Source organism: Lissotriton vulgaris, chromosome 4_1, assembly GCF_964263255.1.
Source record: "Lissotriton vulgaris chromosome 4_1, aLisVul1.2, whole genome shotgun sequence".
In the NCBI taxonomy this organism is placed as follows: domain Eukaryota; kingdom Metazoa; phylum Chordata; class Amphibia; order Caudata; family Salamandridae; genus Lissotriton; species Lissotriton vulgaris.
Genome location: NC_141691.1, coordinates 1,605,820,755 through 1,605,835,423, shown reverse-complemented (window position 1 = coordinate 1,605,835,423; position 14,669 = coordinate 1,605,820,755). Strand labels below are relative to the sequence as shown.

At 43.2% G+C, this 14,669-nt stretch overlaps 1 protein-coding gene across 1 annotated transcript in view; it reads left to right on the top strand.

Moving 5' to 3' along the window:
• Positions 1-14,669, top strand: part of LACTB2 (lactamase beta 2) — a 191,315-nt gene that overhangs the window by 45,839 nt on the left and 130,807 nt on the right. Inside the window, exon 3 of the mRNA XM_086965862.1 lies at positions 7,419-7,545. Within this exon, the coding sequence (XP_086821988.1) occupies positions 7,419-7,545 (127 nt within the window). The remainder of the gene's footprint in view (positions 1-7,418; positions 7,546-14,669) is intronic.

The window sequence follows — 14,669 nt, the reverse complement described above, 5'->3', positions numbered from 1 at the left end:
TGCTTACCCAGTGACCCTCGGTTGAGTAAGCCTGCAGCGGACTGTCGTAGTGTGTAGTTGCGTTTGTAGTTATGGGCCGGCAGTGGAGCGCTGTGTTGCAAGTGCGTGTCTTCACGGCAACAAAGGAATTGCAGCATGCATCGGTAATGGAAGCGCACTACGCGCCTTCCTCGAGCTCTCAGGGCTTTTGTTGCGCGATGCAGGGGGCAGCAGGTCGGCTACTACGGTGTCTACCGCTGGGTAGTCTCACCTTGTGGGGACGGTCCTCGATGTCAGCCGCTACACCACCGTGAGCCGAGGTTCCATCTCGCCTGCTGTGTGGTCGGCCAGTGTCGCCGGTCTCGTGCGTTCCACCGCCGCCGCCATCTTGCTCGCGGTGGAACGCATCGCCAAAATTCAAGCGCCCCGCTTCAATCCCCGGTAGACGGTAGTCCGCTGCTCCGCGCTCCGCTCGGCACCAGTGGTCTGCTTGGATTCCGTCTGCTGGGCCGTTTTCAGCACTTGTGGGGCGAGAGTTTGTTCGAAAGCCGGCAGCCGCCAGGCGCGGCCATTTTGAAACCGCTCCGGCGGTATATCGCTTTTCCGCAGCTTTCTCGGTTTGTGGCTCGCTATCTGGCACAGAAGTTACACCGTCGTGTCGGCCCCATATTCCGACGCCGGCCGCTGTCTGTTATTCAGCGGTATCAGCCGATGAAAGGGGCGAGAAGGCCTTTAAGGTCGCGTCCGTCCGGCGGAGCCGACAGATCAGCCAGCCATCCCGCAGTGCGCCCTCTAGCGCCCCATGCTGCTGCATTTAAAAAATAACATCAATGTATTCCAACAGTGTGGTGACAGAAAAGCTGGCTCTTCGGGTGTTGCAAATACAAATTCACTTACTCTTGAGCCCTTTGTTCCTATGTCATTGCTCAGACCCCTGAGCCCCCTTTTGGAGGCAGGTGATTAAGTTGAACTGTGCATCAGCACTGGCGCTGCTTTTATTTCAACACACGCCACTGAAGAAGAGAGCAGGATGCTCTCGAAACGCGTTTGACGAGGACTAAGTAAAGAGTGTACACGCTGTTGTGAAAAGCTGCCATGCAAGCCTACATTAAACCGACTGTTTATTTCATCCTCTCGTGGCTGTCTTCAATTGGGTTTCCTGTCCTCGTGATGAATTATAGGCGGCTGCTTCCCGGTCGCGAAGACAGCCCACCACTACAGCTGTGGGTCCTGAGCAGGCTCCAGTGGGAGTCTTTCTCGAGCAAGGAAGAGGTTCCGAGCTAGTGCCTTTACAGGGAGACACTCTCTTGGGCGTTATGTGAGGCTACAAAGCAGGGCAGCTCTCGGACTGTGTGGCAACCTCAGCCCACTTGGGAAATAATTTTGGTTTCACTGAATAAACAGCGCGCCCACATGGGACACCGAAATGAACTACAATCTCCAGAAGGTTGTGGTGTCGGCCACGCCCCCTTTTAGAGGCAGGTGATTAAGTTGAACTGTGCATCAGCACTGGCGCTGCTTTTATTTCAACACACGCCACTGAAGAAGAGAGCAGGATGCTCTCGAAACGCGTTTGACGAGGACTAAGTAAAGAGTGTACACGCTGTTGTGAAAAGCTGCCATGCAAGCCTACATTAAACCGACTGTTTATTTCATCCTCTCGTGGCTGTCTTCAATTGGGTTTCCTGTCCTCGTGATGAATTATAGGCGGCTGCTTCCCGGTCGCGAAGACAGCCCACCACTACAGCTGTGGGTCCTGAGCAGGCTCCAGTGGGAGTCTTTCTCGAGCAAGGAAGAGGTTCCGAGCTAGTGCCTTTACAGGGAGACACTCTCTTGGGCGTTATGTGAGGCTACAAAGCAGGGCAGCTCTCGGACTGTGTGGCAACCTCAGCCCACTTGGGAAATAATTTTGGTTTCACTGAATAAACAGCGCGCCCACATGGGACACCGAAATGAACTACAATCTCCAGAAGGTTGTGGTGTCGGCCACGCCCCCTTTTAGAGGCAGGTGATTAAGTTGAACTGTGCATCAGCACTGGCGCTGCTTTTATTTCAACACACGCCACTGAAGAAGAGAGCAGGATGCTCTTGAAACGCGTTTGGCGAGGACTAAGTAAAGAGTGTACATGCTGTTGTGAAAAGCTGCCGTGCAAGCCTACATTAAACCGACTGTTTATTTCATCCTCTCGTGGCTGTCTTCAATTGGGTTTCCTGTCCTCGTGATGAATTATAGACAGCTGCTTCCCGGTCGCGAAGACAGCCCACCACTACAGCTGTGGGTCCTGAGCAGGCTCCAGTGGGAGTCTTTCTCGAGCAAGGAAGAGGTTCCGAGCTGGTGCCTTTACAGGGAGACACTCGCTCGAGCGTTATGTGAGGCTACAAAGCAGGGCAGCTCTCGGACTGTGTGGCAACCTCAGCCCACTTGGGAAATAATTTTGGTTTCACTGAATAAACAGCGCGCCCACATGGGACACCGAAATGAACTACAATCTCCAGAAGGTCGTGGTGTCGGCCACGCCCCCTTTTGGAGGCAGGTGATTAAGTTGAACTGTGCATCAGCACTGGCGCTGCTTTTATTTCAACACACGCCACTGAAGAAGAGAGCAGGATGCTCTCGAAACGCGTTTGGCGAGGACTAAGTAAAGAGTGTACATGCTGTTGTGAAAAGCTGCCATGCAAGCCTACATTAAACCGACTGTTTATGTCATCCTCTCGTGGCTGTCTTCAATTGGGTTTCCTGTCCTCGTGATGAAATATATATATACATATACACACTAGTGGCCCGTCCCGACCTTGTCCGGGGATGAAATAGAATGTCTGCAATGGTTGTAATAGGCAAGACAAATTTATTTCAAAACTTGCCTGTTCGTCCGCTCAGAAGCCCTCGTTCGGTACAGCTGAAGGTGAGCGTGTGCTCTTCTGTTTGTTGTCCTGGCCGCAATATGCGAACGTGTGTGTCCACTCCAGCCGACGCCCCGATCGCCGCAAAATGCACACACTCCCCAAACACGGCGCGGTGCCCTTAGACGCCCCACATCGCGTCAACGGCAAACGCCACAACTCCTGCTTCTGAATGCTTCCGGCGTCTGACGGCACACGCCCACAACAATGCCGAAGGGCACGCCCACTCGTGAACGCTAGTCCGGCACAGAACGTTTATCGCAAGCTGTATAATACCGCAGGCTTTTGCCGAATGCACACGCCCATCGTTGTATGCACAAGCCCATTGCTTTACAGCAGAACGCACATGCCCACAACGGACTACTTTGTCACAAACGTTCTTTTTCCCTTCTAATGTATATGTTGGGCTGGTGTATAGCCTATGTCCATCTGCTGATACTCTCCTTTCCAACGCTATATTGGGTGTTCCGGTTGGCACTGTGGTTCCGGAGCTTACCCGCCGCAACGGTTTGGGCTCCCTCTTTATAATATTAGTATTGATATATATGTATATCAATCTCACAAGTTTTGCCACAGTGAGGACGCCCACACACAGGGTTACTCCCTAAGGTAAGTGTTTGCAGCACAATATAACTCCATGCCTTCCATCGATAAGTATGCGGCTCAACGTGTTTCAGACACTCCGTCCTTTTTCACGGGCCTTGAATCAAAAACACAGCAACTGAATGTTGAACATCTTTTCTGCTTTATTAAATTTTCCCGCCCCAGTGGGCGTATCTTTATGCCACGATGAGCAGTCCCAGTGCATTATGGTATTTGCAGTGTTCACATTAAAATAGTCTCTCAGTGGATGCTACTGTATTTAAAAAATAACATCCATGTATTCCAACAGTGTGGTGACAGAAAAGCTGGCTCTTCGGGTGTTGCCGATACAAAGTCACTTACTCTTGAGCCCTTTGTTCCTATGTCATTGCTCAGACCCCCTGAGCGCCGAGGATCCGCTTTCAAGCGGCGGTTCGTCCTCGCGACCGGCAAGGCCGCTAACATCAATCTCACAAATTTTGCCACAGTGAGGACGCCAACACTCAGGGTTACTCCCTAAGGTAAGTGTTTGCAGCACAACGAAGCTCCATGCCTTCCATCGATAAGTACGCGGCTCAACGCGTTACAGACACTCCGTCCTTTTTCACGAGCCTTGAATCAAAAACACAGCAACTGAATGTTGAACATCTTGTCTGCTTTATTAAATTTTCTCGCCCCAGTGGGCGTATCTTTATGCCACGATGAGCAGTCCCAGTGCATTATGTTATTTGCAGGGTTCACATTAAAATAGTCTCTCAGTGGATGCTGCTGTATTTAAAAAATAACATCAATGTGTTCCAACAGTGTGATGACAGAAAAGCTGGCTCTTCGGGTGTTGCCGATACAAAGTCACTTACTCTTGAGCCCTTTGTTCCTATGTCGTTGCTCAGATCCCTGAGCGCCGAGGATCCGCTTTCAAGCGGCGGTTCGTCCTTGCGACCGGCAAGGCCGCTAACATCAATCGCACAAGTTTTGCCACAGTGAGGACGCCCACACACAGGGTTACTCCCTAAGTAAGTGTTTGCAGCACAACAAAGCTCAATGCCTTCCATCGATAAGTACGCGGCTCAACACGTTTCAGACACTCCTTCCTTTTTCAAGAGCCTTGAATCAAAAACACCAACTGAATGTTGAACATCTTTTCTGCTTTATATACTTACCTTTAAATATATTTATCTTTTGTTGTAAAGGCATATTCGTGGTACAGTCATATTCTTGATATTTCATACGTGGTAAAGGCATTGCCGTTCTAAACACAATGTTGTAAAGACTACGTGGTAAAGTCTGTCTTCCAGAAGACGGTGTTCCTGGGTGGCAAGTTGGCCACCTAGTGAGCACTCAGAGTGGTGGGGAAGTGGGGAATACCTCCGTTTGGAACTCGGACCCTCACACACCCAGTAAGCTAGGTGTCCTGCTTCATCATATGGGTCTCCTTTTCGTCGAGCTGGCGCTGCAATGCTCGTTTGGGCACCCATAAAGGGGCTCTTTATCGGAGATCTTTTGTTTCTTGCCGTATAGGTGCCGTGGTTGTGAGGGGCCTGGTAAGATGTAGATCTGGTGTGTGGGTTAAAACAGGGAAGGGAATCCTATATAGTTATTTTTTATTCTGGAGAGGTCACTCTGGAGAGAAGAAGTAGGGCAACTATTTTGTTGTAATCTGACAAAGTATGCTCTACCCCTTAGTGGTCAACATGTTTCTTGCCTATAAAATGTCTGTAATAGATCAGTTGGTGATTCCTCAGAACCTAGTGACTAAATGAAAACTATCTACAGTGTGTGGTGTGGTTCTACATACCACCTCTACTCTCGGTAGGACGTTGCCCCGGAGAAAAGCAGCCAACCTAGAGTACAAACAAAAAGGATCAAAAAACCAAATGGAAATATTGGTACATGGTCCTTTTAATTCCAGTGGGTGTGTGTCACCGTACACAACCTCTTTGAATCTATACAAGTGATAAAAACAACATGATTCCATGCATATCACATTCTAAGTGTGCCTTCATTTGTATTTAGAATATAAAACCTCTGTGTAACTAGTTAGAGTGATTGAACATCATGGTGAGTGTGTATCAGCTCCCCTCTTAAGGATTCAATTTCTGCTTCGTCAGACCGCAGCGGAGTACATGGACACTCAACGTAGTGTCGCTGTTTATTAAAAGGAAAAAACAAACAACAAAATATGTGGGTGTGGGCTTGTAGGCACAACGTTTAGTTGCTAAGGCCATGACTCTAGAGCATTAAAATTGAAAGTGTGCATGGTTCAGGTTAAAGTAAGCCCATAGTCGTGAAATAGGTATCATTTGACAAGGTTATTCAACAGACTCAAAAGTTCCCCAGATCTGCCTGCGTAGCTGCTGGCGCCTTCACCATGCGCTCTGACATTATGCCAATCGTGCGGTGTGTTATGAGCGCCTACAGCGCCCAAGCTATTTCTTAGTGCAGAGCTCTACAGAACATCAGAGTCTGCGTACCCTTCCCAAAGACCAGCGGTAACTTGTCAGCAATTCCCAGCACCTATTACCTCTCCATACTCACCTGCTCCCGCTCAGAGCAGTCCGGCTCACCTACCCGCTCCGCTGCATCAGGAAGGAAAAGACAGGTTGTCGGTTACTGTCTTAAATAAAGGCGTCTTCACCCATAGCATGATAATTGCACTTCGGTGTTTATCACACGACATGAAAACACCTCCCACATCAATCAAAACAAAGAAAAAACACCTCATGGCTAATCGCTCTACATGGTGGCACGTGCTAACCATGTATGTAAGCGCTTCAGTGCCCCACAAAGGGGTAGTAAGCACTATATACATGTTACAATATAATGCAAGCAAAGGCAAAAGTGATCAATGAGTTTACAATCCCATTGTTCAGAGTCAATAAAGTGCATGTTCAAGTTGTAAAGAAAGATTGATATAATTAATCATAAAATACGTGCATCTCAAAACAGAAGTAGAAGTGGGTGAGAAGCCTCATTGCCAAAAAAGTGTTGTAAATGAAGTCAAAGACATAACCAGGAACAGGTAAGTTCTTCTTTATTCAGCCCACCATGATATGTGACCTTCCATTGCCTCCCTCTGAACCACCTGCCCTCCCCATTTAGAACAGAACCTTGACATCAAGGTTCTGTTCTAACAACACAAATACAACACTGGCAAAGTAATTTGGATAGAACTGAATGGATCTATGGCTAGACCAAGTAACTGGTGGGTATATAAGGCCCATAATATGGTCAGGTGTCACACCGTGATGCATACGATGTAAGCAGCAACGGCTCCCTCTGAAAGGTACTGTTTCCAGCAGCCCAGAATGTGTAAACGGAAATTATGGTACACAGAACTTGAAGGATTCAAAATGGCACAGTATGGAAAAAACAAGTTAATGTTTTGTATCATTCTACTCCCACGTTCTCGCATGTGCCCCCACCATACCTCCTTCCATGGTACCACTCGACATTCTTGATTTAATTTATTAATATACTATTATATCTCTGTTTTAGAGAAAATGCCACTAATTACATCAAAGGTGTTCTCAAAAGCTCGATGAAGAATGCTTGGGACTGCTCATTCTGCTGTAGTATTAGAATGTTCTGCTGCCAAGTTTTTGACTCTGGGAATCAGTCACGTGGTAAATACGATGACATCTTAATTCTGTGCCCGAAATGCGGCCAACGTATAATATTAATAATGCATTTTAAAAGGTTTCTCTTCTACAGCTCAAATAACTGAGTGAAAGGTGTGTAAAAGAGCTGCAGGCATTTTAATGCATCGTTGAGTGTTCTTCATAAGTATTAGGAGTGCATCTGAGGATTGTACCCATGAGCGTGGTCAACATAATTGTGCAAGCTAGAAGGCACAAGAAAAAAACGATTTGTGTGTGTACCATAACATAAACATTTTTGTGTTACCCTTGAACTAAGGCACCACACTAAATTGACAATGATGTTGGTTTTTGTTGCAGATATCAAGTATAATATCAGTAAACTACCACGCAACCCCCCTCGTGAAGAAATGATCGGAGAAGGCGATGAAAGATACACTTACCTCAACGATGGCGACCTGATAAAGACTGAGGGAGCCACCCTCAGGTACTGCATCATGCTGATCCAGCTTACTCCTGATAGCATTTCTGAGCTTTAGACTATGCAACGTGCTTTGTGGAAATCGAATTATGACTAAATGTGCTGTGGATGAGTACCGTTGTACTGTGGCCATCTCAGTACCTGCATCAGATGTTCAATGCAGAAGTAGATTGCATTACATGCCTCTAGGGTGGTGCTGTTTGTTTTGTTTAGGTTTTGATTTAACTGTTTTAAACAGTGCCGCAGTTTACCCCTGCGTCAAAAATGTGGAAAATTCAAACATGGGCTCCTTTTTTGCTTCATCTTTGTGCAATGGTCCGTTCTTTTTGCAGTATTGTGTTTGTTGCAGAGGAAGTATGAACATTCATTTTTGCTGTGCTCAAACTGCACTGATCGCCCCCAAAAAGACGCAGCTGAATCAGCCACCGCTGGTGGAGGGGGGTGGAGTAATGGAGAGAGAGAGAGAGCGAGAGAGAGAGAGAGAGAGATAGCTGCGAGAGAGCGAAATATTATACTTCTATTCCACTGTATCTATACCCTATTCTCCCGCCTTTCTAAGTGTTCTAGTGTTTCTGACCCCTCCGACAAAGCCCTGGTCACGTGTCCTTTCGATCACATATAATGCATATAATTTTCCTACATTCCAATATGTTTTCTATGTACGGCATGTCCAAGCACCTCAGGATTTACATGAATAATATACAACTAATTACTGAATGCAGATCTATGTGAATAATTTTACGTGGAGATATTTAGGTTTTGGGAAGTCCCGAGGAAATTTGAGTTATAATAGTGGGAATAACTCTAGATGGTATCTCACCCGTTGGTTTGCACCCTGAAGAATTACTCCGTTATCCTCTCCTTTAAAATGGTTTTTATTTAACTTTTTCTATAGCGTTGACATGATCAAAATATTTTTAGATTACTTTACAGGGAAACAAAAGGACCTGAAACGACAAGAGGGTAAACAAACGTACAGCTTGCATTGTTCTGAGACATGCTGAGACAAGCATCTGCCAGTTTTGGGGATTAGCAGCAGGAGAAGGGTGGCACACAAGGAGACAGAGTCCAGGAGTGGGTAGTTAGTCAGATGTTGATGTGACTCGTCAATGGAAGAGTTTCATCTGCATGCCAGTAGAGATTGCAAGTGGTAAGCAGGGTGTTAAAGCGTGCAGAAGCCAATCATACGGTCCACTCATTCAGAAGCAGGTGTTTTTTCCGTTGATTTTTGGAGAATATAAAGGATGGGTCCTGCTTTTGTTCCATTCCAGGCTTTTTGATCAAAACCTGAAAAGGATGTGGTAGGAGTAGAGGGTTTGTCCCACCAAATTATTTCCAGTTGTAGATAGCTGGCGCTGCTCGGCAGGCTCTCTTTGCCTGACACTATCAACTTGGTTATAATGGTGGAGGGAATTCAGTTTCAGAGCTTTGAGAAGTATGTAGGCAGATCTGTAAATACAATGACCATGGAGTGGAGCAACTTGAATTCAACAGCTGCAGATGTGGTATGGTCTTGTGTCAGTGACCAGCCATGCAACTGAAGGAAGGTTCAGTGGTGCTATTCGCGTCCTAGGGCAGCCAGTGAGAAGGGAGCTGCCATATCTCTTCTTGAGGTGACTAGTGTATGTACGATCTTTTTAAGAACTGCTTAGGAAACTCTTCATGTGACTGAAGATACAATTTAAATTGGATGGGGGCAATATTCCAGGTTGGGAGCTTGAATGGGTATCTCTTTAATGATCAAAGTCCTATATTGTGGAAGTGATACATTGCCAGATCATTCTTGGACAATCTAAGAACACAGACTGGTGAAATGTTGATTGAGATAAATGAAGTGAGTCTTTTTAGAGGGCTTCAGTATTGGGCTCTCAGGTCCAGGAATGGCCTGCTTCCGGAGCACAGACTTCAGAGTCATTGAGTTAGGGATTGTGAATCTACATGGAAGATGGCTGTTTTCATTTAGTTGCCTCTCTCCTTCCCATGTGACCTGACCTAGACCTCCGGGGGCCATATTATAGTATACATTCTTGTGGATCTGTTTACAAAGTAGGATTATCAGTGGTTTAATAGTAATAGTTTATTAGAAAACCTGGCAGTATTGCGGGTGTCTATTTTTTTGCGATGTTGCCCAATAAACACTTTAAAATGATATAAACACTACTTGAGGCATTTAGGGTCCAAAGTGAAGTAGACACACAAAAGTACATAAAGTACATAAAATCCAACGCTAGGTGTCGCTCCAGGGAGTCGCATATAAGCAATAAAAAGCTCCATGTCCTAATAATCATTCACTCGCAGCAGCATCTAACTAGCCATACCATTATTTAAATCCACTCAATGTTTTTAAACAATTGTGTATATTCTTTAAAAAAGAATCATAGATTATTTTAAATTTTCTCTTGATATGCAATCTATATCTAATGCCTTTCGAGGTTCTCGTAATTCTCTTCTTCAGTGGAAATGAAAAATTCTACACATTTGCATTTCCCAAAAGCATACAAAGTGAAACAGTAATGCATTTTAAATAACTGTTAAAAATGCATTCAGTAACAATATTGTAAAATATGTTTCCATAAACCAACGTCTCCACCTGTTAGAGATATGAATTGCTATTTTCTTTAGACAGTTGTTTATATATTTTATTCAAAATACTTGCAATTTAGAGGCCTTGGAGTTCCTTAGCGTGGTCAGGAAAGGCCAAACTTTGGTGTCACACTGTTACATTTTGGATGTATGTGTCGAAAACGTGATTCCAGTGGGTCACTGGGACCATCCCTTTGGGAACACTTTTTCTCCTCTTGGATAATCCGAGGATTCCACACAGTTTAGTTCATAAGTTTGCTTGATTTATTTGTAAACTTTTTCTTTTCCAACAAAAAATTCATTTGAACATATTGAGTTCCTTTTGAGTAGTTTCACATTTGCATCAATAAGGCATCATTATTATATATAGTATCCAATGCGTTTCGGGCTGCACTTCCAGCCCTTCATCAGGGAATAACACTGTTGAGAAAAATATATAAATACCACTTATTCCTGAACGTAAAGCATGTGTTCATGTGACATGAAATAACTAACAATAGAAAACCGATTGCACTAACCCAAACATATTCGTCTGTTTATCATGTTTCAATGTCATGTAACGAACAGAAAACAGTCAAATAAAAAATAAAAATGCAGTGGAACGACTTACATGCCTGTCTTTATGTATTCTGTGTTGGAACGCTGGATATGGATGAAAGAAAGTGGGGGGAAAGAGTTAGCGTTTGCTAACTGGGTGTAACCGTTGGGTACTAAGCAAAGTTAAATAGCTTAGGTTTGGGCACACTAACCTGTAGTTTAAAGAACATGGGTCCGAATTACCGCTACACGGGTTCATTCTGATTCATTGCGACTTCGGCAACAATGTTGTGTTTGTGCTTTCAAAAACCGATCGCGGTCACGTGATCGCTAGTAACTAAAAAAAAGACTGTGGTGTAACCGGCTTGTATTGGACCTCTTCTTCGGGATCTGCCTGTGACTTCTATTAGTGTCGATGATATTTAATAAAGTGTTGTCAACCAGTGAAATAAAATAAAACATGGTAACATGAACTAAAATAACATAACATATTAGGTGTCTGATAGCAGTCGCGAACCTAAGTTTAGTGAAAAAAGAGAGAACAATGGTGTGACTTAGTGTGATGAGCTATATCATGGTCACATCGTACATGTTGTGGGGTGTGTGTATCACAGTGTGAATAAACACAGTTGTACCAAATAGAGGCACTGGAGCAAGTTTACAAGTAACATGAGCATTCTGTCCTTTCATTGAGTCCGTGTGGTTTCTGTGTACACAATCTATATATCCATGAATTTTCTCTTTGTAGTAAATATTTGGTGTTGTCTCTGCCTTCAATCTTTTTGATACTTTCCAAAATTAGAAATTTTAGTTGTGCAATATTATGCTTTTCTTCCTTGAAATGCATTGCAACTGTGGATTTCACATTCTTTAGGCGTATGTTCTGTGATTCTCACTTTAATGCGTCGTTCAGTCTTTCCAATGTATAATTTGCCACAGGGGCATTTTAGTGCGTATATTACATTGGATGAATCACAAGTTGCATTAACTCTGAGCTTGATTTCCTGTCCTTTCATAGGGTGATTGATTTTATTACCTTTTACAATGTTATTACAATGTCCACAATTGTGGCATGGTTTGGTTCCTCTGAAGATTTCAGACGTGGCCGTTTGCGGTTGAATCATTTCACCTATATTTTTGGTTCTGGTGAACGCAAATAACGGTGGGTCTTTAAAACAGTTGTTGAAGTCAGGTTCCAGAGTTAGCATTCGCCAATGTTTAAGTATGGTCTTTTTAAATTTGTTGCTCGATGTTGAAAATTTGGATATGGCAACTATCCTAGTTTGCTCTCTTGTCTGACTTGGTTGTAATTCTGTCAATTTGTGCGAGCTTTTGTTTAGATTCCTCTATGATGTGTATTGGATATCCTCTTTGTTTGAACTTATTTTCTATTTCTGTTATCCTTTTTTGCATCAAGGTCGGTTCGGACGTGATTCTTTTTATTCTGGCCATTTGTGAAAAAGGTAAAAATCTCTTGAGATTGTATTCATGGAAGCTACTATAATGTAGCATGTTGTTTCTGTCTGTTCTCTTAATATGAAGGTCAGTTTCCAGTCCTTTGTAAAGATTTGAATGAGAGAAAAATTTGCAAATACAAACGAGATACTCTTGATTACCGTTTAGGCGAGGTCTACACCTGGGCAGAGATTTATTCAAGAAAAAGAGCTAGCAAACCATATACATCCCAAACTGAAACATCCTCTTCGGACAGTGACTCTACACAGAGAAGGAGACAAACAACACAAACAACTAAACCAAGTGAACAACCTACAACCAGTAATTTACAACCATTCACAAGTATTGACCCAGAACAAACTGTCCAACCAACGGTCCTAGTCCAAACTCAACAAAATCATTTTTTGGAACAGGGTCAAGCACAAAAAGGCGACCCAGGCGAGGACAGAATAAAAGAAAAAGAGAAGGAGAAAGAAGCACCAATCACGAGGAGCGCAACAGGCTCCAACAAGGAGAAGAAGAAAAGACCAAAGACCAACTAGTCATCAACATAAGCAACTATACATTGAATTACCACGAAAAACAACTATTACAAAAAGGAACATCATTTGTACCGACTCATACAACTCAAGTCTAGAACTTGAAGTCAGTTTCTTCAAACTGATGCGTAAACTTCGTCTACGACATTTTTTCGATAACATTTTACCAAAACCCACAACACAAGAAGCAGACAAATTACAAGGTTTACGACCCACAAGCTCCTTTCAAGCGCCTATCAGCCACAAAACCATAGACATCTTCGAACAAATGGTGAAACAAGACCTAACCAAAATAAAACCTCAACAGCACAGAAACAAAAACATCACACAGAAGGATTTAGACACCCTCAAAAAAACTATCCACCAATGAAAAAATCATCTTCACGAAAGCAGACAAAGGAGGTGCAATTGTTATAATGGATCGGGACAAGTACGAACAAAAAGTATTGGAACATGTTAATGACACCAACACATATATGAGACTAGAACAAAACCCCACTATGGAAATCTCACAAAACTTGAAAACGACCATTGAAAAGGCATATGAAATGGGTGTGATTAATGATAGAACAAAAAAATTCTTAGTCAAAGACAATCCCAAAAGTCCAACGTTACACATGGTCCCAAAAATCCACAAAAACTTACTGGACCCACCACTACGACCAATTGTATCTACCAGGGGCAGCATGCATGAACCTGTAGGACAATTATTAGACAAATACTTGCAACCTTTGGTTAAAAATAGGGAAACATACGTAAAAGACACCACCGAATTCTTATTAAGACTAGAAACAATCAAAATCGAACCAGATGAACAAATAACATTATGTACAGCAGATGTACGTTCACTATATACTAGCATACCCCACTCCATGGGTATTGAGGCAATAGAAAAAGCTCTAATGAGCACAGACCTGGATGTGACCTTTCAAACATTTCTAATGGAATTAATGCTCTTCTCCTTATATCAAAGCTATGTCAAGCACAATGTCAAATGGTATTTACAACTGGTTGGCACTGCCATGGGCAATTCGGCAGCGCCGGTATATGCAAATCTCTTTATGAAGTATTATGAAGAAAAGTACATACTTTCCAAAGCACAGTGGCGCAAAAACTTAAAACTTTTCATCCGATACATTGATGATATCTTTATAATTTGGTCAAGCTCCAAAGATGAACTACACAAAGCTTTGACAGAGTTCAATGGAATTGATGAAAGAATCCAACTAACGTGGGAAATGTCAAACACCACCATCACATTCTTGGATGTTAAAGTTAATCTCACAAACAAAAGACTGGAAACTGACCTTCATATTAGAAGTACAGACAGAACAACATGCTACATTATAGTAGCTTCCATGACTACAATCTCAAGAGATTTTTACCTTTTTCACAAATGGCCAGAATAAAAAGAATCACGTCCGAACCGACCTTGATGCAAAAAAGGATAACAGAAATAGAAAATAAGTTCAAACAAAGAGGATATCCAATACACATCATGGAGGAATCTAAACAAAAGCTCGCATAAATTGACAGAAGAACACTATTACAACCAAGTCAGACAAGAGAGCAAACTAGGATAGTTGCCATATCCAAATTTTCAACATCGAGCAACAAATTTAAAAAGACCATACTTAAACATTGGCGAATGCTAACTCTGGAACCTGACTTCAACAACTGTTTTAAAGACCCACCGTTATTTGCTATCACCAGAACCAAAAATATAGGTGAAATGATTCAACAGCAAACTGCCACATCTGAAATCTTCAGAGGAACCAAACCATGCCACAATTGTGGACATTGATTTTATTACCTTTTACAATGTTATTACAATCACCCTATGAAAGGACAGGAAATCAAGCTCAGAGTTAATGCAACTTGTGATTCATCCAATGTAATATACGCACTAAAATGCCCCTGTGGCAAATTATACATTGGAAAGACGCATTAAAGTGAGAATCACAGAACATAAGTCCAACATACGCCTAAAGAATGTGAAATCCACAGTTGCAATGC